At 27.4% G+C, this 25,390-nt stretch overlaps 1 protein-coding gene and 1 long non-coding RNA gene across 4 annotated transcripts in view; one reads left to right on the top strand and one right to left on the bottom strand.

Annotated features, from left to right (window-relative positions):
• LOC129963567 (uncharacterized) overlaps positions 1-23,248 on the top strand; it is a 35,391-nt gene extending 12,143 nt beyond the window's left edge. The window contains exons 2-4 of one of the 2 annotated variants that reach the window (XR_008783989.1): positions 1,452-1,673; positions 21,537-21,664; positions 22,904-23,248. This is a non-coding gene — a long non-coding RNA (uncharacterized LOC129963567). The remainder of the gene's footprint in view (positions 1-1,451; positions 1,674-21,536; positions 21,665-22,903) is intronic. The other variant, XR_008783988.1, reaches the window with a different exon arrangement.
• LOC129963566 (bifunctional 3'-5' exonuclease/ATP-dependent helicase WRN-like) overlaps positions 1-25,390 on the bottom strand; it is a 42,516-nt gene that overhangs the window by 2,771 nt on the left and 14,355 nt on the right. For both annotated transcript variants that reach the window (XM_056078027.1, XM_056078026.1), the window contains exons 7-24: positions 23,924-24,032; positions 23,696-23,770; positions 23,453-23,535; positions 22,293-22,399; positions 22,101-22,207; positions 21,858-22,018; positions 21,566-21,657; positions 14,975-15,047; positions 14,278-14,386; positions 11,999-12,181; positions 11,745-11,850; positions 11,492-11,545; positions 10,739-10,794; positions 9,765-9,796; positions 9,010-9,256; positions 4,595-4,730; positions 3,344-3,610; positions 1,440-1,692 (exon numbers count right to left, since the gene is read on the bottom strand). In XM_056078027.1, the coding sequence (XP_055934002.1) occupies positions 1,440-1,692; positions 3,344-3,610; positions 4,595-4,730; positions 9,010-9,256; positions 9,765-9,796; positions 10,739-10,794; positions 11,492-11,545; positions 11,745-11,850; positions 11,999-12,181; positions 14,278-14,386; positions 14,975-15,047; positions 21,566-21,657; positions 21,858-22,018; positions 22,101-22,207; positions 22,293-22,399; positions 23,453-23,535; positions 23,696-23,770; positions 23,924-24,032 (2,250 nt within the window). The remainder of the gene's footprint in view (positions 1-1,439; positions 1,693-3,343; positions 3,611-4,594; positions 4,731-9,009; positions 9,257-9,764; positions 9,797-10,738; positions 10,795-11,491; positions 11,546-11,744; positions 11,851-11,998; positions 12,182-14,277; positions 14,387-14,974; positions 15,048-21,565; positions 21,658-21,857; positions 22,019-22,100; positions 22,208-22,292; positions 22,400-23,452; positions 23,536-23,695; positions 23,771-23,923; positions 24,033-25,390) is intronic.

Below are 25,390 nucleotides of genomic sequence, written 5' to 3'. Positions count from 1 at the left end.
ACCGGTGTTATCTGATGGTTTCCTACAATTTGCATATGATTTTTGAAGATGTGTGTAGTAATTTTACGGATGATATATGTATTTTAGAGTTCGATTTCCGCATGACTCTGAATTATCCTTAATTTATGGACATGAGTACAAATAAAGATGTACTAAAAATGAATTTTTCAATATATTGTTAAATTGAAGTTGCATGAATATAAAACTACATAGATACGAAATGTTTTTGCTTATCTAAAAATTAAACTAATAAGCAAAATATTTACTGCAGCCATCTAAAAATTAAAGAATATAGGAATAAGCATTCACGCACGCTTACACACAGACAAATAATATCTTTTGAATCAAAATATATTAAAATGATGCAGTCTGAAAAAAACACAAATACTAAATGCTTGTTTAAGTTTTATTAAACCCATGCCAAACATGATTGTCTAACAAAAATTTTCTTGCATGCCATTTAAAGTAAACATTTTGTATAATTTGAAGTTACAAAAATATTTATATTCAAAAGAAAAAGAAGGGGGAAGAAATATATAGTGTTAGGAAAATATTTGGAAGAAAATACATGTTAAATTAATGTAGAAATTTTCCAGGGGGAAAACCATCAGTGTTTGTGTGTTCATTAGAAATTAAATGAAAGTTCTCTCAATTTCAATGTGTATAAATTCATAATCTTATTATAAAAATATTCATTTAAATAACACCAAATAACATGTTACTAATTTAAAAACAACTTAAGTTTAAATAATATATATATATAAGTTACACATTATTAAATTCAGAGAATTAGTCTTAGATCGAATCCTACTATATATGAAACCAATATTATATATAGAGATTTACGAATAAGGATAAATGTGTGTGTTGGTGCTTTACAGGCAGGACCATTGGATGAATAGCTATTAAATTTGAGATATACATACCTAGGAAGATGGGAAGGTGCATCATATAAATAATTTATTTTGAAATTCTAATTAATTAAAAACTATGCTGAACATTTGTGTTTTTCCGCAATAACTTCTGAAAATATTACAGGATAAATATAAATTTTACAACATTTCCAAATTCGACATTTTCTTTTTGATGATACTAATTTAACAGTCATGCAAATATTTCTTGAATTTTGGCATTTTTTTTAAAAAAAAAATATTGTTTGTCTAATTTCTAACAATAGAATACATTGTTGTCCTGCAATTATTAAATCAATATTTAACCACTTGAAACAACTCTAAAAACAATGGAAACAATTCATTTCAATGGCAAGAAATTGTAAAAAGCTCCATTAAAGTTACAAGTTAAGTTTACATTTAACAATTTCTGAAATCTATAATTGAATGAAATTTTTTTTTTTTAAGTAATTCAAAATTATAAACAATTTTAAAAAATGCTGTCTCAAACAAATGCTTCATATTTAAAAAAAGTAAATGTCACTTTACCTCTATTTATAGGCGGAGATTGAATTATTCTTGATACAGTATCAAAAATATCTCCAGTTACACCAAAACTGGACAATTCCACATGAAGTCCAGCCCTAATGGCTTCAATCATGTGATTGACGACTGTATTAACTGACAGCCCTCTTTCTGAAGCAATAGCATTTAAATCTCTTGTTCCATTGTTGGATAGAGCATAAGTTTCTTGGACAGTACTTTTCAGGTTTCTCATTGCAGGTAAATCAGGTTTCTTTGTCTATAAAACACAAAATTATTAATCAGCAATATATATATATATAGACTATTAAATAGAGATTTTTAATAACAGGAAAAGAGTGGGATGAGGGTATTTGCTTAAAATTCTACTGTAAAACTTTTCATCCAAAACTAATAAACTTTGGACATTAAAAAATTTCCAAAGTAAAATATATTTACTTCTTTCTACAAAATGATTTTGTTCAGTCTTTTAAAACCTCCACAGAAATGTCAAATTTCATGCAAAATACATCAATAGTACAAAACATTTAATGTCAATTAGAATATAAATAAACATTATATTTAAAAAAAAAATGTTTAATAAGGTTTTAAAAAATTGGTTAAGACAGTCTAAAAGAATCTTTAGCAAATTTTGGATTTAAAATACAACATGTTTTAAGTCATCGTCATTTGATTGTAATCTTCTCAATGATTAGGATGAATATTTAGCATTTTGCTATTTCATTTCCTTTAGAACTATTTTACCAAACTCATTTTTTAAAATATGATATCATGATATTAACATGCACATTATTTCCATCATAAAAAGACAAATACTTCAAAAATATGGGAATAAAACATTTAAATTCATTAATTAATTTACCAATGAGTAAAAATATTTTTCACATACTGTTAAATTTCATAAAATGGTTTTTTCAAATCATATGTTTGAAATATAGTGCATATTCTTTTCCCAGTATTCCTGAATTTTTTATAAGTTCCCTTTTACATAAAAATATCTGCAAATTCAGCTATGCTAATCAAATGTAAATATCATGTGCTTCTGAATAAATTATGGTACTTTTCATTGAAACTATGATGCAATCCATATATATATATTGCTAGTCCTTCATTCTGAAGTATTTCTCAATATCACTAGTGTTTCCTGTCAATAGATTCTCATGTGTTGTTTTTCTACTACAGCTACTAATAATGAAGTTTGTTCTAATAAGCTGAGATTATTTTCTATATCACCCAATAGAGAATGCACAGTATTTGTTACTGTATAACTGAATAAAAGCAGTTTTGGTAATAAGGACATTTCATAGTTCTTAAAATGGTAATGGCCAAGATATAAATGTTCATTTTATTAGCTTAATTTCTAAATGAGTGGGATTGCCTGATATCACTATATTGTTTAGAATATAGGTTTTATAAGTATGTAACATTAATCTAATGATTTACAAAGAAATTAGTTTTTTACGAAGTTTAAATGAATGAGGTATGTCAAGCTTAAACCAACTATTATTCTTCTCTCCCTCCTTCATAAAAACTCTAAACCCTGAGAAAATTTAACTAATATTTCAGTTTATTCATAACTGTTATGATTAAGATGATGATAGGCTAACATTATTTTTATTCTAAAACTTAAAAATTTTGAAAATAACACGGACATACGATTAAAAATTCCGATTTAATTTATTTCTATTATCTTACTAAATAAAAAAAAAGAAGAATTTAAAGGCTATAAAGATTTCAGAAAATGTTTAAAACTAATTTTCTATTAGGGAAAAAAAAAAAAAAAAAAGAGGAAGCAGGGAAAGAAACTTTTTAAAAAGAACCAATAATAAAACATCACCAATCAAATTTAGGCTTAACACATATAAACATAGTACTTTGAATGAGTAAATGAATAAAAAGCATGTTATTACCTGAGGCACTGGTTTGGCAGTAGTAAACACATTATCTTTCAAACCATGTTCTTTACAAAAACTACCAACCAGTTTAATGATGGATTCTCCAAATTTTGAAATTCGGGCAGAAGGGATGCCTTCAATTTGTGACAACGCATCAATAGAAACTGGGCGATGCATAGCAATATCCAAAAGATTCTTGTTGCTGAAAACCATGTATGGAGCAAGACCTTCAGTATCAGCAATTGAATTTCGAAGCGACATCACTTTTTTGTAAAGATCATTCTGACAAAATAAATAAACAATTCTAAATGATCAAGGCAAACACTAGAAAATAACATTAGTAATGCTATAAATATTAAGTGGTTTTGGATTAAAAATAGATGAAGTTACAAAAAGGCAATTCATTAAATGTTTTAGCAAATAACAAAAGCATCAGATTTAAATTTTAAAACTTAAATGCAAATATTATCGTACATGTACTGTATATATACATATATATCATCTGAACATTCTATTTTACAGAATGAATTGAGAGAATAAAAATGTAAGTCAATAGAAAAAGAAGGGATCGTAAATATATCGCAACACTTTTTAAACAGAAAATAAAGAAAAAATTCTGAAGATATCAATAACAATTCACAGAAATATAACAAATAATAGTATTACTTAAATTTAATAGCTAGAAACATTATTTATTTATTTTAGCAGCTTACTAGTTTTAGAAAATTCAAAATATTTGATGTGGTGTCATTAAAATTTAATCTGCTTCATTTTAATAAAAAATAAAACAAAAGATAAATAAAGAGTTTAAAAAATGCATAAAATTATTTTTATTCCTTAATTAGCAGGAAATGCAGAGAAATTATCCTTTCAAGATATATAATATTCAAAGTAATTTGAAGAGTATTTTAATATATATAAAAATATTTGAATTTGTAAATTTATGTTTCTGGAATAGCCAATATGCCAATTCTTATCTTTCACATAAGAAACATAAGTCAATAAATATTATCAACAAGACTTGTTGACAACAAAATACTTCTTCTATTATCTTTGTTAAACGATTTTCTTTCATAAGAAGTTTCAACTATGAAAATGGTTTTAAAACAAGTTGATAAAATTTTGAACTCCAATATAAAACTTATATACAGATTAAATTATTCTGAAATCTAACTTTTGAACTTTAAAAGAATTAATTTCTAAAATAAATGTGCATATTAATAAACATTTCCATATATAATATTCAAGGTTTAATGATGAACAAACCATCAATTGCTCTTCTCTTGGATCTAATGGTTCTTCATTTGGTTTCATATCTTCCAAATCCAGGGATACATTTTCATCAAGAATTTCATTGGTTTGAGATTCTGTTTCAGGTTTGGATGAAGGTATTGGTAATATCCTAAAAGAATATCATTAACCCAAATTAAACTTAATAAAATAATCAAATGCAAAGAATGCAAAAAAAAAAAAAAAAAAAAAAACTGAAATTATTTCTATTACAATATTAATATAAGAAAAGGTTTCATTTTACTTGAATTATTTCTTCTAACAATTACAATAAATAAATCACTCCTGTATTACAATCTCCTATAAAAATCCAAAAATTTTCAGATACTTCTATTATTATATATATATTAGTCTATTTGAAGTAACATGAGGGTTATTTTATAACAGATTAGTAAATTTTAATTTCGGTGAGATGGCAACTGCAAAGACCCTTCTTCAACTTTTAACAACGTAATATATATTTATATATATGAAAAATTTTATTCCTTCAATTCTAAAATAAATGTAAATTCCTTTTAAAACACATAATCAATTTAATTAAAATCACAATGAAATTAAATAAACTATTCAAAAGAAACACATTCATAATATTTTTCTGACAACATTTTTCAAATATATTTCATTTATATGTTTGAAATCTTGACAAACATAATGATTATTTTTTTTGAGTAACTAAAAAGAGAAAAATAAATGTGTATTTCAATATTTGATTAAATTCAATTTATTTACATTTAATATTAATTTTTACATAATAAAACTTTTAAAAGAAAAAAACATTCAATAAATGGAGGGAATAAACCAAGCAAATTTAAGGAATATACCAATTATTTAAATTAAAAGCATTAAAAAAAGCAATACAAATGCAAATGTAAACAATGTAATGTTTTAAGAGTAAGAGCTTCTATACTTATAATAAAGCTCAATGTGTGTGTGTGTGTATGTTGGCGCTCTACAGGCCAGACTGTTCGACCAACAGCTACGAAATTTGGCACGTGTATAACTTGGAGGCCAAGACTGTGCACCTCGGGGTTATTTTTTCCAATTTTTAATTAGATTTTTATTTACTTAAAAATTAAGCGAAATTTTGGCGTGTTTTTGCTATAACTTCTGAAAATATTACCGCACAAAAAAGATTTTTACATCAAGTTAAAGATCAAAAATTTATCTTTTAAATGATACCAATGTTTTAACCTTAAAATTAAATTTCTATTTTTAATTAACTTTTAAACAAATATTTCAAATATATTTTTCAACAATTTTTTTCGTACAAAATAAAAATAAAATTTAATCTGCATGAGCATGTTTCGCATTCATGGGGGAAAAATTAGCTTTTTTCAAAGTGTTGCCATCACATTGATTAAAGTCCAATTAAAAATAAATTAAATCTTTTTGGAAATGAAATCTGCAAAAATATAATTTTCAGCAAGTGTCTGTAGGAAATGAAACAAATGTGAAATATTATTTTTTCTAAAAAAATAATGCAAGAAAAGTTATTTTATGATCTTTTACACGATCTATATTATTAATCCAGTAAATCAGTTTTATTTTAAGGAAAGTTTTGTTTAATATGAACAGAATATCCATTCAAATCAGGGCCATACAGGTAATTTGTAAACCTTTAGTAATAGACACAGATATTCTAAAATGGTATAAATGGAAAATGATTATATTTTATGTAACTTGATCCAATAAATGCTCTAATAAATAACGAATTTTTGATTTTACATAAAGCTTCTGCTGTGGAAATCATGTTTAACAAAATGTTCTTGAAACACTAATATTTTAAATAAAAGGAGTTAATTTCCAATCAACTAAATCAGTCACTTAAAATGACTGATTTATGAAAATTTGAATATCACTATTCAATAAAAAAGGATAATTTTAGATTTTCCATCGATTATTTCAAAGAAAATACACCAATCAGCGCGCTGGTTTCTCAAGATTGATTGGCCTAAGATTATGAAAATGTTGAGTTTTTCTAAATTTTTAACATTCAAAACTTCGTAAATCAGTCTTAGTTGATCGTAGAAAATAGAAACATTCATTCATTTATTTAAAATTTGGTGTGTCCAGAATATTTCTTAGAATATGATACCTTACTGTATTAAATTTAGACTTCTTAATTTTTGAAATATACAGTGGGTAAAAAAAGTATTGGCAATTCCCTTAATTTATTCATATTGACAAATAAATAAAATGCTATGCAATTTTAGCTGTCATAATTAAATACAAGACATCTTAGATATATAAAAATAGTAAAATTTTTATTTTAATTTGCATTTTTTACGATTTTTTCTTTCAAAATCGAAAATTTGCATGTCAAAAAAATATTGGCAAAGTTTTAACTGCTATGCAAATTTTGTTTCATTGAAGTCACATGTTTCGACTGATAAGAGGAGGCCAAATACTGAATTGGAAGAGCAACATTTAACTGCTCTTTAAAACATGGTGGAGGCAGCATCTTAGTTTGGGGCTGTATGACAGGTAATGGAGGCAACCTGTATTTTATTGATGGTATTATGACAGCACGTACATACATTGACATTTTGCGCCATAACTTAAAAATCAGTGCCCAAAATCTTGGCTTGGGAACATCATTCATTTTTCAACAAGACAATGACCCCAAGCATACAGCGAATCTCATCCGTGAATGGCTATTCTACAATGCTCCTCGCCAGTTAAAAACCACACCTCAATCGCCTGACATCAATCCAATTGAAAATTTATGGCACCTGTTGGATCTAGAAATCAGAAAATTTCAAGTAAAGACGACCTCAAACGTTTACTCTTGCAAGAGTGGCACAAAATTCCCAACAGTACAACAAAAACCTTAGTTTCCCCTATGAGAAATAGAATACAAGATGTTATAGATGCAGAAGGTATGCATACAAAGTACTAAACATATATCGATTTTGTTTTCTCATAATTTTGTCAATTTCATAATTTTGCCAATACTTTTTTTATCATGTAAATTTTGCATTTTCTCGTAGATTTTGACTAAAAAAATATTTAAATGAAAATTTCGTTATATATGTTTGTCTTTTCTCCTTCTGTAATCGCTATGTTAAAATGAAATTTGTAAACATACTTTGTTAGCAAATATGATCATTTATAGGCAATTGCCAATACTTATTTTATCCACTGTATTTATAGGCCAGAACAAAATATTATTATTGATTTCATTTCAATCCTTTTGAAAGCAAAACTAAAAACTGAATTTTATGCTGCATCTGAGAAATTTTTGTTGAATTATTCTTTGAGATATTACATAAATTATGAATAATATTTTGTAGTTCACATAAGACTTAAATACCGAGCGATTCTGTTTGCAGTACTCATATTCAATAATAATAATATTAATAATAATAAAAATAACAATAAAAATGATAAATAAAATAAAACGCTTGGTTTCATTAAAAAATATCTTTATATTAATTGCAATCTCAGCATTTCCACTTTAAATTAAAGTTGAAGTTTTACCGGAAATGACAACAAATTAGGAAAATATATATATAGTAAATTGAACGAAACAATCTAAACAACAGTATAAGTTTGGTACGACTATCAAAATTTGAAGATTAAAAATGTTTTGTTTGAGAAGCTATTAAGAGACAAGTTACATAAAATATTTAATTGAAAATTGTAGCGAGCGGTAATATTGGTGAACCGGCTGGTCGCCAAAGGCGGCTAGTAAGAAATAAAACAAATGCATCCTTTAGTAAAGTGTACATTTATTTAGAGATAAGAAATACTTATATTGTCACCAAAAAGCAATGGTAATAAAATCTAAATATAACAAATATGCTACATTTGTGCTTTGGTAATCAGATATAATAATCATGGGTTAGAATTAAAAATAACAATTATTTATTTATTTATTTTAAAGTTATTACTTCAATTGTAAACTATACAAAATAAATTTATATCTCTTTCCCCCTTCCTCCATTGGTTTTGATATCTTTGTAAAGGATTTTTTATTTTATTTAAAGCATTTAATTTTTAGTGCATATTTTACTGAATTAAATTATAATAATCTAAATTTAGTATTTTATATTAAAATACAATTTTTTAACTCATATTCTCCCTTCATATTAAAAAAAATAGAAAAGGGGAAAATTTTTGATAGTGAAAATAAATTTAAAGGATGAGAAATGAATTAATTTTCTAAAAAATACATCAGTTTCTTATTAAATAAAAAAAATCATAAAACTCTAAAACAGTAAACTATTGGTCTAAAGGCTAATCAATCCAGAATATTATACCAAAGTTTCACATTAAAACTCAGTTTTCAAAATACTTCTTAGGGAAGTCCCATTTCATACATGAAGGACAAAAATGTTCCATTTGAATTTCACAATAATTCGATTTCATATTAAAGCATTACAACTTACCGTTTAACAGATGCAGGGATGGCAATAACTTTCTTTTCAGCCACAGCTGCTTTAGCTTCTTCTAGATTTACTAGTTCTGTATTCATTTCTAAAATAAGTGGACAACTATTTTCTGGACTTCTTTTTGCCTTTTCAAGCCATATCTTAGCTTTGGAAGTTATGTTCACAGTAGCACCAAACATATTTTGTTTCCCAAATGATTTCATCCGTGTTTCTTGTAGGTACTTTTCGCATGTCAATAAACGACCTAATTTCAATAAAACAAAAAGTGTTATTTTGTAAATAATTTATGTAAAAATTTAGAAATAAATCATGATACAGTTTTTTTCCTCAAAACAGGGTAGCCACTCAAATCTGGAAAAAAAAATCCCTTGTGTTTTTCCTGAATGTATATTTAATATAGGAGAAAATGCTCACATAGCACTCATGTACTAGATATAATGGAATGAAAATAAAAAGTGAATGCTCAAAGGGATGGACCTAGATATAAGAGAGGAAATTCTCGACAAACTATGACAAAGTGGTTTTGATTTAAGTGCTCCAACAAACTTTTGTACTTTTAGCTTCTGAAATGGTAAAAAAACTTCAAATTATGGATATGTCACTGGTTTTTCTATTGGTCTTAATATTTAAGAAATGTCTGTAAGAATCCCCCCCCCAAATGTAATATGCTTAAGTAGCCTAAATTTCACAGAAGTGAGAAAATGCAACATGGTTTGGAACATAGAAACTATTTGCCATACATGGACACTTACCAAATGCTTTCCACCATGCTTCAGATATATTCCTGGAGAAGAAAATAAATAAATAAAGAGAAATATGAAACATAAAATGCAAGAGTTTATCTAGAATATATGAATATACTAACTGTACACTTACTATAACAAACTGTAATAAAATAATTTTAAAAATAAATTTACATAAAAAAATGCGATGTTTTAGAAGTAATATACATTTTCCTTTAGGTTAAACTTTTTTTAAAAAAAGAAAAAAAGGAAAATAACAAAAAGCAAGGAACCTACTTTTTACAAGATCTATTAATGTAATTCAAATAAAATATTTTTTCACTCAAAAGAATATGATAATAATATTACCATTAATAAAACAATTGAAGTTAAGTTATGATTACAATTATGTGTCTTGTTAATAAGTGATAATTCTGTTAAATTTTTATACATAAATAAGTAGAAGAATAACTCATACTGATAGGAATAAGTAATGATTTTATTACATATTAACAATTTGGTTTTCAGATGAATGTAGGCATACAAAAATAATGCATAAATTTATGCAAGCAATTTTTCCTATTAAGATGATGAGACGAAAGGACAATAATCTTTGTAATTTTATATAAATTATTGCACCATCCCCTTCCCAGGCCTGTGACAAAAATGAAATCCATAAAAATGTGTATGATATAGCATAAACAATTTAAATATAGGAATTTGAATCTAAACCTATGATAATATGTAATTAAAAATTTCACATGAAAAATTATTTGAAATTCATTACAGATATATCATATAACACCTACTTTATTTCCCATCAGATATTTTTAAAGATATAAATTAATAATGAAATATATATATTCAAAATAATTGAAGTCAAGAAACTTTTTCCACAAAAATGATTTTACTAATAATGATTAAGTAGTCATAGAAATGAAAAGAGATGGAACATTAAAAATTGAGTAGATAAAAGAAAATAAAAACGCATAAATATTACTCACTTCCCTTTACCATATTGAGGACATTTTTTCATTGGTTCTGTTATTCGTTGATTTGCCTAAAAAAATATCAAAGGGAGATTCATTAATGATTATATTTTGAGACATCAGTAAGAATTATGGAAGTTTCTAGTGTAAACAATGCTCTATTAAATGTTTGCCAGAGCATTGGTCATATAATTCATGAATTATCAGGAATAAGAAGTTAGTTATATATGCTGGCATACATCATGCAAAGGTTTTTTTTTTTAATAGGATGTTTTGAATGGATAAGACCATTCAACTTTCCATATTAAGTTTCTTTTTTATATTGTCAGTACATGAAAATAATTATTAAAGAATCATATACCCTCATTTCGCTATTATTTTGCATGGAAAACTTTAAATTATTAATTAAAATTTTAACGAGCATACATCATTTCTATTAGATTAATTTTATTAATTGATATATCTCAAACAGTGTTAATCCAGTATAGGTATATTGGATTAATAGTATACCTTAATAGGGGGAAAAAATTGGTAAAGCATAAGATTTAGTTTGTTCCACTTATCCAATTGTTAAATCCCATTTTAGACCTACATGTGGGCTATGTCAGGATTTAATCTGTTTAGATAGGAAAATTATAATATTTGAAAAGACACTCTCTTTCCAAATTTTTACACCAGACCAATAAGAAAATGTTAAGCCTGAGTGATGCTAATAAATATTACTCAATAAAGCTAGACACAGGATAAAATGATATTTTTTAAACTTACCGAGCCTCTGAGAATAAGAATTGGAACAGCCAATCCAAATGCTCCCCCTGTGGCCTAAATAACAATAACATATTAAATCAATAAAAAAAAGCAAACTCAAATGTGCATTTTAAATTTCAGTTCTGAAAAGTCAATTAAGTATAAATATCCTAACCTTTTCATTTAATTCCTTCATCATAAGAAGAATTAATCAAAAATGGAGACATTTTGTATATCCATTGCTAAAATATTTAAGTTAATAAAATTAACTAACCTCTATAGTTCCAAATAAAAGTTTTGCCTCTTTAGCAAAATCTTTTTTGCCATCTAGACTCTGTTGAGAAGAAGTGTTATTTTTCATCATCTGACTTCTTTTTATTCTAAAGTAAATAAAACATATCTAAAACCAGTTTTTCACAAGATAGTTATACTATCATGCATTCATATACATTTGTAATCATATTAAAGTCAAAGAATATTCCATTAAAAAATATTGAAATTACTAATTGCCTCATAAGTGATACCTACTTTTTCTTACAATTATCACAGCATTTCTCACTTTGTTGGGTAATTTTCACTTCTTCTCCTTGAAAATGAGATAGAAGCATCTGTCTTCTGCAACGAGTAGAGTTAAGGTACTGTTGCATTTTTGAAATCATATCTGCTCGATGTGCTAAGAATTTCTCACTTTTTATATCTTTTAAGAAAAACCTATACAAAAAATTAAAAATTCAAAATATTATTCAAATTTTCAATATTTTTATAAAACAAAAGTTGATTTATTGTACTTTAAAAACTTGAAGAAGAAATGCTTATAAAATCAAAAGAGTTGTAAAAAATAATTTAACTTGGTCTAGAAAAGATTTAAAAAAAAGTTTTTTTTTTTTTTTTTTAATTCTTTTGCATAGATCTGTAGAATGATTTCTTTTTGCCATAATATGTCCTTTGTAATATTTTAAAATCATTTGATGAGTATTTAAGAATTAAAATTCTAAATCAAATTACTGTATAAACAAGTAATCTAGTTTTCATCAAATTATCAACAGAATTGTCAATTTAAGAAAATGAACATGTATGTTCTCATAAAAATGATTCATAAACTTCAACTATTACCATATTCTATTATGGTGTAGCTAAAAAGAAATTTTCAAGCTGATTATTTGAAAAAAAAAATTAAACCATCTAAAATAGTATATTGATACTCCCTAAAGTTAATTTCAGTTCAACTTGATTAATGCTTAAAAGTCAAATGAAACAGACTATTAGGGACTAATCTTTCAATTTTAAACTGTGGTTCAAATGATGACACCTGTAGGAAATTTAGAAGAAGCTTTTCTTGGTCTGAACTCCACACTGCACTGCAAGAAGCCTCATACCCACACAATTGTTTAATAATTGAATTAATTGTGGAACTGATAGTATAGAACAAGTTATGCACAAAATGAAAGAGATACTTGTTATTGATGGAGATCTGACTGGGATTTGTATATGTTGGAAGCTGGAAGATTCAACATGCATCTGTCCACATTTATAGCAGCTTTTTAATGGAAGTGGGCTCCACAATCTAAAATTTGACCCTATAAAATAACACTAATCTTGAAGCTGATACTCCCCTATTGGATTGCTACAGACTGATGATATTCACAAAGTTAATATTTATGATCATTTGCGTTAGGAAATAATAATAATAATGATCCAGTTTTACTGCAAAAATTCCTTAAGTTATATGATGAAATAATCTAGCCTAATCAAACAATTAGTTTTGTTCTATACTGTTTAATATTGCTAATTTGCATTTGAAAGAAACTAGAAAAAGATAACATAATTGAATTGTAGATGAAATATTATACACAAAATAAACAGATTAAAGAGAATTCATAAGCCAGATAATTTGAAACTATTCATCATAAAGGCCTTGTAACATGATTCCTTATTTAAATAATTAACTATCATTCAAAGCAAATGATATACACAAAATATTATAACTAATATAAATATTATATAAATTTATTATAACTATAATAAATATTATAACTGATATAAATAAAATATTATTCCATCATAACAAAAGAGAATTTTCAGAAAAAAAAGTCAAAATTGTATTAAAAATAATACATAAACTGGAAAAATATATTTTCAACCTAAATGCTTTATAAATTAATAAATTCTTCAATCAAATAAATAAATTAGATAAGAAAAAAAAAAGCAGAAAGCAAAAATATTAAACATAGGTAATATGTTTTAAGATTTTTGTTAAAAAGTCATTTTTCTGGTTACAAAAGAATGTCATTGGTTATAGAAGATTTCAACTACAATACAAATGAATGCCTTTGGTAAGTATACAATTTTTATTTCAATGATTGAATACCTAAATAAAATAATTACTTTAGTAATCAGAAATAGTTATACTATCATAACAAAAAATGACTGATCAAATAATTTAATTTGGACTAAAATTTTGAACTGTAAACTATGTGCATTTAATTGTTCATATAAAAAGCAGTTCTCAGAAAAATAAAAAGCCAAAAATCAAATATTAGTAGAGTTTTCCCTCCCCCCCCCTTAATGTGCAGTTTTAGGGGACAAAAAGGGAAGATTTTAAGAAAGAATTGCAGATTTTACAGTATATAATTCTACTTTAAATAAATGTTTATAAAAGATTGCTTTCCATTGATAATGTGGAAGAAAAGTATAGATAAAATAAAGATATATATCGATAAAAATTAATTAATAAAAAGTTGTAGAAAAAGTAATTAACAATAATTTTATAAAAACAAATTCAAAATAAAAGATAACAGAAATCTTACTTAGATGTGACAAAATCTGCATTGGAATAAAATACTTGACAAATGCTTGGTAAACCATCCCTGCCAGCTCTTCCAATCTCTTGATAATAAGATTCAATGTCTTTGGGAGCTAGACACCAATTACAAGTCATTAAAAATTTTTTGTTTAGATTCAGAATACACAATGATAATGAATTTATTTTGCATCATACAAATTTATTTAGTAATATAATCTGACTTACATAAATATATTTGTATTGTACTTTATTTTGTTTAAATTGTATTTCATTTCAAGATAAAGAATAAAATGCATGTTATATTTCTTACACATTTATACATTCAAAGATAAAAAACCAACAATAAATTTCAAAAATTGCTGAGTTTAAATTTAATGAAAATAAAACTTTGAAATATTCATGTCGACATAAAAGTTACATCAGGATGTAATATGTAAAATAATAATTATTAAAATACGATTAAAAAATGCAAAAATATGTATTTTTTAAATCAACAAAAATAAAAAAAGAAACTACTTTGTTTCAAAGAAATTAGAGCAATATTCAAATATATCAATTCCGCTTTTATCAATTGAAACAGTCACTTAGAAAGCAAATGATAATTTTAATAAATGAACTTCATTTATTTTTAAAACCTCAGTATGACGTTATAATTTACAAGAAATATTTAAATGAAAAGGGTTAGATTTGCAATTACATACCACCATAATGTATTACACGCCTTACATCAGGTTTATCGATTCCCATTCCAAAAGCAACAGTAGCAACAACTACCTAAAAAAATTATGCTGTATTTTCTCCTTTTAATAGAATACATCAAGATAATTGATAAATACTTAAATATAGTTTATCAAACTACACCCTGCAAAGAACAGTTACTATAACATATTAAAAAACACTACTAAACAGATTTTTTTTTTAAGTTAACAATCAAACATTTATTTATACATATATTCTTATTCACACTTTAAAAAAAATATATAATTAGAAAGTCACTATTTTGCAATTTCTCAAGCACTAATTTTGTCCTTTATCTTTCATAAAAGGTTGTTGCACTATTATTTTAGATCATATCCTAGAGGAAAAATAAAGAGATGCGGGAAAAAAAAAAAAAAGAGTAACTGTGCATTGAAAAACTATTTTATTATATATAAGATTAATTCATTTTTCCTTTTCAAGAAAAAATGATAATTTGAATATGGTACACTGAGTCTAGATGCTTTGCTATTTAATAATCTGTCTGTTGTATACAAATATTTCATGTAGTTTTTTTTTTTTTTTTCAAGGAACATTAATTACTTTTGTTAAAAAAATAAATTTCTATTCATTTAGTGTTTACAGAGTAATTGGAAATAATTCTTAAATATATTAAAAGGAACACAAATTTAAATTCCATAAAATACTCTTTTGTTTTTATTCATTTAAGTATTTATGGCAATAAAAAATTGATTATTTACATAAATACTAATTTGTCAATTTAATGATATTGTTACCGCCTTGTTGGCGCATTTTGTAAGGAATGTAGCAAACCTACGCTGACTTGGCTTCAATGATAAAATTATTGTAACCCTGCTGACATGGGTTCAGTTTGAAAAACAGTTTCGTACTGTGGTGTTCGTTGCGGGGTCGTTGCACCTCGATGAAATAAAAAGTTGGCTTTCGAATTGTCGTTTGATTTTTAAAGAATACAGTCCACTTATTAAAAAATTGAAATGAACCAGCTTAACTTATGGTAAATTCGTACCATAAAATTTGGTCCGTCGAGCCGGAGTTTGAATTTTAATTAAATTTCGATTTGAATAGTAAATAATAATGGAGAAAGACATTACTTCGTTAAATAGGACTCGTGGTGGAATCAAGGCGCAAATAACTAGACTATTAACGTCAATAAAGGATCAGCAGTTTGAGGATGTTGAAATAGAAGAAATTGAAGTCAAGTTGGATAAAGTGAGTAAATTAAATCAACAGTTTGAACTTTTAAGACAAGACTACTACAAAGTTGTGAAAAGAGATGAAGATTTAGTGGAAATTGAAAATAGCTTCGAGGATATCGACTCGGATCTCCTAAAATTGGAGGTAAGCTTGAAAAAACTTTTTAATAATTGCATGCATGAAAATGGGAATGCAAAAATTAATAAATCTAATGATGTTAATATCAAGCTGCCAGAAATCCCATTACCAAAATTTTCGGGTAATTTTGAGGAATGGAACATTTTTAAAGCACAATTTGATTCGTTAATTTCTTCTAACAAACAACTTTCAGAGTCGCAAAAGCTTTATTATTTACAATCATGCTTAGTTGGAAGTGCGGCTCGGATGATATCGAATGACGATACAATTCATTCCTTATTGAAAGCTTTGGAAGATAGATTTGATAATAAAAGACTTATTGTTAATACTCACATTAATGAAATATTTTCGATTGAAAAGTTGCACAATGAAAGTGCCAAAGATTTAAGATCATTAGTGGATCAACTACATAAACATTTAAGAGCTCTAAAATTATTGGATTTAGATTTGGATAAACTAAGTGAAGCTATGTTGATTAATATTGTTATGCAGAAATTGGATAAAGAATCGCGTAAACAATTTGAAATGACTTTGATGTCAAATGAGCTAATTGATTGGGATACCTTTATAAAATTTATTGAAAAAAGATGTCAAATTTTAGAAAATTTGCAAAGTAATATCGTTCAGTCACCAAAATCGAAATTTATTTCCCAAAGTTCTAAACCACGTACTTTAGTAACAAAGGTAAATGACACTTCATCAAAGTGTGCTGTTTGTCGTCTACCAGCAAATCATCCTATCTATAAATGCAAAGGTTTTCTTGATTTAAATGCTGTGGAACGTTTTAATATGGTTAAAAAACTCTCCCTCTGTGTGTTGTGCTTAAAACCAGGGCACAAATTAGCTTTTTGTCGCCAATATAAGTATTTGTGTAACATCTGCAATGGTAATCACAATTATCTCTTGCACAGACATAGCAAACCTTCGAGCGAAGGAGAAAATGTTACTCATTCCGAAGCAATTCCTTCGGAGCCGAGGACTGATTTCTCCCCCAAAGATGTGACCTTGGCCGATTCACAGCGTACTTCCTCAGCCTGCTTACTTATAAAAAATAAAAGCGTTCTACTTCCAACTGCAATAGTACTTATTCAAAATATTTATGGCCACTTCTCAAGGGCTAGAGTAATACTAGATAGTGCTTCTCAGGCAAATTTTGTAACAAAGCAGTTTGCTGACAGCGCGAATTTGCGAAAACAAAAAATAAATACATCGGTTTCTGGATTGGGAGGAATTTCTACTTCGATTGAATATGAGGCTGTTGCTAATATCGCCAATTGTAATGGATCTTTCTGTTTATTACAAACCTTTTTTGTGATAGATAAAATTACGGATATGGTTCCAGCAATAAATGTTAATTTAGAGAATTTAGAAATTCCACAGGTTATGCTTGGTGATCCAGAATTTACACGGAGTTCCAAAATTGATGCTCTTTTGGGTGCTGAAACCTTCTTTGAAATTATCAAGGGTGAACAAATACGTTCATCTCTAAATTCATTAATATTTCAAAATACTGTATTTGGTTATGTCGCTGGTGGCTATGTAAATACAAATAATCAGGAGCCATGTACTAATTTATGTGCTTTAGTTTCTCGAAATGAAAATGTTGAAAAAGTAATCGAAAAATTCTGGTTAGTGGAAAATATTAGTGAAGAAAATACTATTCTTAGTAGTGAAGAAGAGTTTTGCGAGGCTCATTTTAAAGAAACCCACACCAGAAATAAGGATGGTCGATTCGTAGTTAAAATGCCGATGAAAGAAGGTTTGTTGGGTGATTCTAAAGCCTTAGCCAACGTTAGACTTAACCAAACAGTTAAGCGATTGCATAAGAATCCCATGATGAAAAATTTATATAAGGAATTTATTGCAGAATACGAAAGTTTGGGTGATATGGAAAAAGTGAATAATGACCTTTGTGAAGGATCTTATTATTTGCCGCATCATGGAGTTTATAAACCTGAAAACTCAACCACAAAATTAAGGGTTGTATTTAATGCCAGTGCCCCTAGTACATCGGGACAAAGTTTAAATGATTTGCTTCTTGCCGGTGCAGTGAAAGAAAATATTTTTGAAATAATGACTAGATTTCGGACTTATAAATACGCATTTACGGCAGATATTAAAAAGATGTACCGTCAAATATTAATTGATGAATCGCAAAGAAATCTCCTAAAAATATTATGGAAAGATGATATGAATGAGTTTCCAACTACTTATCGCCTTAACACTGTCACTTACGGCACAAAATCGGCTCCATTTTTGGCCATTCGTTGTTTGAAGCAACTCGCTTTGGATGAAGCGAAAAAATTTCCGTTAGCTTCGCAAGTTACACTAACAGATGTGTATATGGACGATTTCGTCTCAGGTGCTGCTACTTTAGAAGCAGCCCAGGAATTACAAAGGCAGTTGATAGAAAGAATTCGTCCTTCTCTTCAGATGAGAATCAGTGAAATAATCTGTTACACAGATTCAACAATTGCACTTGCCTGGATAAAGACACCTCCATATAAACTAAAAACTTTTGTTGCTACTTGGGTATCAAAGATACAAACTCTAACAGAAAACTTCCAGTGGAAACATATTTCTTCCCAACTGAATCCTGCTGATGCAATATCTAGAGGTTTGTACCCTCATGAACTCTTAACCAACGACTTATGGTGGTGTGGTCCTGACTATTTACCGGACTCTAAAAATTATTCTAGTGTTGAACTTGATGAGTCTGCAATTTCAGATGAACAATATCTGACTGAACTTAAATCACAGTCAAACATTAGTTTATCTTCTGTAAATAATATTTCATTTCTTGAGGATTTTTTAGCCATAAGTAATGACTATGTAAAATTAATTCGTGTATTTAGTTTTATTTGCAGGTTTTTATTCAATATTAAGAATAAAACAAAAATTACCGGTCCAATCACAAATAGTGAATTGGAAAGAGCAAAAAAGAAATTAATGAAGATTATTCAGGTAAGTGAATTTTATAAAGAAATAAAGGCCCTAAAAAACGGAGTAACTTTAAAGAAGGGTCCTATAAGTCATTTAAATGCTTTTTTAGATGCAGACAATTTGTTAAGAGTAGGTGGTAGATTGGTTCATGCAGATGTAAGTTATAATTATAAACATCAGATAATACTGCCTAAAAAGCACAAAATTACCACTCTAATTTTCCAGTATTATCACTTAAAGAACTTTCATGCAGGACCTCAATCATTATCACATTTTGTTCGACAAGAATTTTGGCCCATTGGAGGCAAAAATATCGCAAGAAAGGTTGTGCGTAACTGTATAACTTGTTTTAGGTGCAAACCTACTCACTTAGACCAATTAATGGGGAATTTACCTCCAGAGCAAGTAAATCCCAACCCTGTATTTTCTAACACAGGTGTAGACTTTTGCGGTCCATTTTTCATAAGGTACAAAAATCAAAGAAAGGGTAATTTACATAAGGTGTATGTAGCTATTTTCGTTTGCCTAGTTACTAAGGCTATACATCTTGAAATAGTTTTTGACTTGACATCACAAGCATTTATTGCTTGCTTGAAAAGATTCTTCTCACGTCGAGGAAAATGTTCAACTTTATTTAGTGATAATAGTAAAACCTTTATAGGAGCCAACAAAGAATTGAAAAAACTCGCTTCACTTGTTAATTTTCCTGATAAAAATTTATCCAAGTTTTTGGCAATGGAAAATATCTCTTGGAAATTTCTTCCCCCTCGGGCCCCTAATTTCGGAGGACTCTGGAGTTAAGTCCTTCAAGCATCATCTAAAAAGAACTGTTGCTGATGCAAAATTATTTTATGAGGAATTTTTAACTGTTATTACTCAAATAGAAGGCATCCTAAACTCAAGACCTATCTCACCTTTATCTTCCGATTTTGAACCATTAACTCCAGACCATTTTTTAATAGGCCGGCCCATAAATTCTATCCCAGAGCCTTCAGTAATAAATGAACTAGACAGTAAATTAACCCGTTGGCAAAGACTGACAAAAATAGTAGAACAAATCTGGAAACGCTGGTCGATTGACTATCTAAATCATTTGCAAGACCGAAAAAAATGGCGATTTTCAAAAAATAATATTAAGGAAAATGATATGGTTATACTAAAGGAGGATAACCTTCCACCTTTTAAATGGTGTCTTGGAAGAATAAGCCAAGTTATTCCCGGACAGGACGGCAAAGTTCGTGTTGTAATTGTCAAAACTAAAAATGGTCATTTTAAAAGACCAATATCTAAAATTTGCCTCCTACCCATTCAGGCTTGATTTTCTAATTTGTACATAAAAAAACTGTATATTATTCTGTACATATTCAAATGTTTATTTTTTATTTTTACATATTTAATTGTACATTTATGCTTTATACTTATTTATATTTCTATGTCTTTTTTTATATATATTTTCATGTTTGAACTCGAAAAAAAAATTTTTTGTTGTATATTGTGGATTATAACTTTGAATCTTGAATTGTAACTTGTGTTGCATAAACACGCAACGCGGGGCGGAATGTTACCGCCTTGTTGGCGCATTTTGTAAGGAATGTAGCAAACCTATGCTGACTTGGCTTCAGTGATAAAATTATTGTAACCCTGCTGACATGGGGTCAGTTTGAAAAACAGTTTCGTACTGTGGTGTTCTGTGCGGGGTCGTTGCACCTCGATGAAATAAAAAGTTGGGTTTCGAATTGTCGTTAGATTTTTAAAGAATACAGTCCACTTATTAAAAAATTGAAATGAACCAGCTTAACTTATGGTAAATTCGTACCAGATATCATTTTGCAATTATAATTTGATACTTTAAAAGTTTTCTTCGGTCTTTCTATGAATAATTAAACTTTGTTAATGTGAAATATGATAATGTTAAACATTGTTTCACAGAATATAATTGCCAAATTTCGAAATATATACATTACAATAATAACTTTATGAAATGTAAGAATTCTTAAATAAATATAATATTCTGACAAATTATTGAATTATGAAACAGTTATTAAAAACTATAGATTTTAAAAACGATTACTGTCACAGTCCTTATCAAAATATAACACTTGAACTATTTATTATCCGAATATATGCTGAAGGAAAAGTTCTTTACTAGAAAATTTAATTATTAAAATAATCTTACCAGGATTTTTCAAATTTTATTTTTGGGTTATTATATGCAAGAAAATATCAATAATAAGCAATTTTTATATGCAGATAAAGGTAAAAGAAAACTCATAAATTACCTCTACTTTATCATGGACAAATTCACGATGTGCCTTCTTTCGTTGCTCAGGTGTCATCCCAGCATGATAAATCTGACAGGAAACTTTCATATCTGAAAGGTACAATTACATCTAATTTAATAAAATGAAGAATGATATTTAAATTAGAAAAGAATGAATTTAATGATATGGTTGAATATGTTAAAATATTTCTAAAGCATTGATTTATAATGGTATTCAAAAGAGAGTTATCAAAGATTTTTACATGAAAACAACAAATAAGGCTTAAACAATTAGCTTAGAGCATATTTACCCAATAATTTATTATACACATCTTCAGTAGCATTCCTTGTAGGGCAATAAATGATTGTTGATCCAGAGAAACCAGGTTTCCCATTCTTTTTAGTCATAACTCTCAGCAAATCATTTTCAACTGACCCACTTTTCATGCAAACTTCTAAGAACAAATTTGGCCTGAAAATTAGAACAGATTTATAATTAACTAAACAGACACATCTTGCAAGAAAATTGAAAATAAGAACTAAAAGTAACTTACCTGTCAAAGCTAGAGCAAACTTTGAGAGGGCTTTTTAACTTTAAAGAGCTGCAAATGTCACTTAAAACAGTAGGAGTTGCTGTAGCAGTAACAGTGAGAAAAGGTACCTTAAAAAGATCGCAATTATCCATTTTGCAATCAAACATCACCAAATTTCATTAATGTTGATCATCAAAAATTCAAAGTACATACATGTGAGAAAGATGAACGTAATTTTCCAAGTTTTCGGTAAGAAGCCCTGAAATCATGACCCCAATGGGAGACACAATGAGCTTCATCTATGGCAAACAGTACAATACCTATGATTTTGAACAAAAATATATTATTTCATAATATTTATTAAGAAAAACAAATTTTCAAGCTAAATTCTTAATTATTTAATGCATGTGGATTTGCAGATAATTGATTGGAAAAAGGAAGAAAAATATTTCATGCAATAATAATAATAATAATAATAATAAAATAAAAAAATAAACATATTTTATATCATATTTGAAGTTCATATCTTTTCTGATATATTACATTTCAAGACAAATATACAATTTAGGTCTTAATAAATAAAATAAATGCCATTAAAATTAATAATTAAATTAGTTTAAATAAAGGCAAAACCAATACGTTAAAAAAGGGGGGTGATAATAGGTTGCTTCTCTACAAATCAGCACTTTCTAACTGCTATATAATAATAACATGAAAAGCATCTTGCTTGCCCTGTGATCTTCTCTTGTAATTCAAGATTATTGAAAAATATTTATTCATCTGTATTACTCATGTTCATATCACTGATCAAGTTATTCTTTCAGGTCTATCTTCACTGATCACTGATCGAGCTATCTTTTATCATTGTTTGCAAGCTTACAGCATCCACAATGATCAATTCAAGAATATATCCTGCTGAAATTTGTTCTCATCTAGAATTAATTAAATAGCAAAGGAAGAATAGCATCATTACAGAAATTTTTGTATTCTATTTTCTTGTCACAGACATTCATTTGCTGCTCACTACTATTTTAAATGGTTTGGAGATTTCAGCAATATGTTTTAGCCATTTGTGCACCACATATCTCCTGACCTACATACTTTATAAATTACTAAACAAACACCAAAAACCAACATACTATTTTAAGAAACTATGGATTTAGATAATGATAATAAGACTTTATTTTATGATTTTTAATTAATTTTAAATTGAAGATAACTAAAATAGAATTTTGGATAAAGAGAGTCTAAACTACAGTAAAACAACCAGAATGAAAATTTTTTTAAAACATACAAAATCTATCCATACAAAAAATCTCATAAAAGAAAATCACTGCATTCCAAAACAAACAAACAAAACTTTTAAAACCTACCAACTTTACTGTCTAAATTCTTTAATAATAATTCTGCACTCTCTGCAAATTCAGGAGTCATATAAACAACTTTGTATTTTCCCCTGTACATGAGAATTAATTATATTAAAAATAAAATGAAATGAATACTGAACATATAAAAACAACTTAATTTACAATTTCATTTTAAACTGTATAAAAGCAAACAAAAGAGGCACTAATCAGTTAGATTTATATATATATATATATATGAATGCTACATACTTAAGAAGTTCTTCTTTAACTTTTCCCATTTGAGTTTGTGATGATCCTAAGTAGCATGCCCCAATGTTTGCAACACTGTGGATACATGAAAATTAAATGCAAGTTTTATTATCAATATGATACAGATATAACAATAAATGCTTCTCCTTTTGAAAAAAATTAGCTAGATTATAATTTTATTTGTCTTCAAAAATTTCTTATGACTTCATTTACATAAAGAGTTTTTACCTTAATGACATAACTTGATCTTCCATCAATGATATAAGTGGAGAAATAACAACAGTAGGTTTATCAGAAAAAACACCAGGGTACTGATAACATAAGCTTTTACCATAACCTGGAAAATTAATAATACATCTAATTTATTTATGAAATGCAAAACATTTATTATTGAATACAATGATAGAAATTTATAAAATGTTTTGGGGCTTTCAAAGAAGAATTTTAAAACAAGAGGTGAAAGACATAAAAAAAGAAAGAAGAGGTGGGTGAAAGACATATACTTTATATGTTGAATATAAAATAAATATTCTAAATTGCTGAGAGCTTAAGATTATCGGGGGGGGGGAGCAAATGATACAAACGTTTTTCTGTTTTATCTGCATTGCTTCTCAAATATAACTGCGTAAAACACAAGTAAAAATTGGGTACTTTGGGATTATCCCGTCAACTATTTTCACCAAACCATATTATCGCCAAAAGGTAGCTTCTGCACGTATTCGAAAATCGCCAATCCTTTGGTGCATTTCGCGGACTTTGGCAGGTCAACAGGATAATCCCAAAGTACCAAAAATTGTAATATATTTTATTACTACATTAAATTATACAGATCAAGAAATAGTAAACGATTATAATGCATAATGCTATGCTAATCAAGAACAAGATCAATATGTTCTGAACTAATTTAACTGTTAAGCATTTTTTAAGTGCTCATTTCCTTTTATTATACTAACAAAAAGAAAAGAATCATTTCAAAGTATTAACTGCATATCAGTGTTTATGCATCTTTCTTCCCAATTTAGTAGTTTTTATCTTCTATGTATAATTACATTGTGCACACATTAATTGATACTCAAGATTTCATTTTGCTAATTATATTATTTCTGATTTCAGTGCTAAGTGAATAGAAGTAAAAATGCAATCCTTTCTTTTCCTTAATGACATAGGTTAAGGTATGTTCACACAGGACGGTGTTGCCAATTTTGCAATTCTGAGACAACACATGACCTTGTGTCATTTAAGAGCACTATTCACAGACAAGACAACAAACTCATTTTATTGCATCATAGGAGATGAGTATTTTAGTTTTTCAATAAGAATATTCTAGTTTTCTTCTGATTCAGTCCCAATTTTAAAAAAATGTGATATTTTACACATATGTTCTTTTTTTTCCCCAGTGTTTTTATTTTAAGTGGATGGCTGTTATCAATACTGAATCTGTTTATGACAGCAGGTAAAAATTTGCTTGGATTACTTAAAACTTTTTTTAATTATATTCTATATGGTCCTTATACCATTATCTTTACTAATAATTAAAGCAAATATGCATCTGTTTGCAGAGAGCATGAAAATATAAAATTAAGAGAAATTTTATCATTCTTGATGGTAATTCTAATTCCCAAAAACATTACCTCCCCCCCCAAAAAAATGTTTAATATGTTTTAATGCATAGTCTGACTTAATATTTTCATTTAA

Source organism: Argiope bruennichi, chromosome 3 (genome assembly GCF_947563725.1).
Source record: "Argiope bruennichi chromosome 3, qqArgBrue1.1, whole genome shotgun sequence".
Taxonomy (NCBI): Eukaryota; Metazoa; Arthropoda; class Arachnida; order Araneae; family Araneidae; genus Argiope; species Argiope bruennichi.
This window is presented reverse-complemented; position numbering and strand designations above follow the sequence as displayed.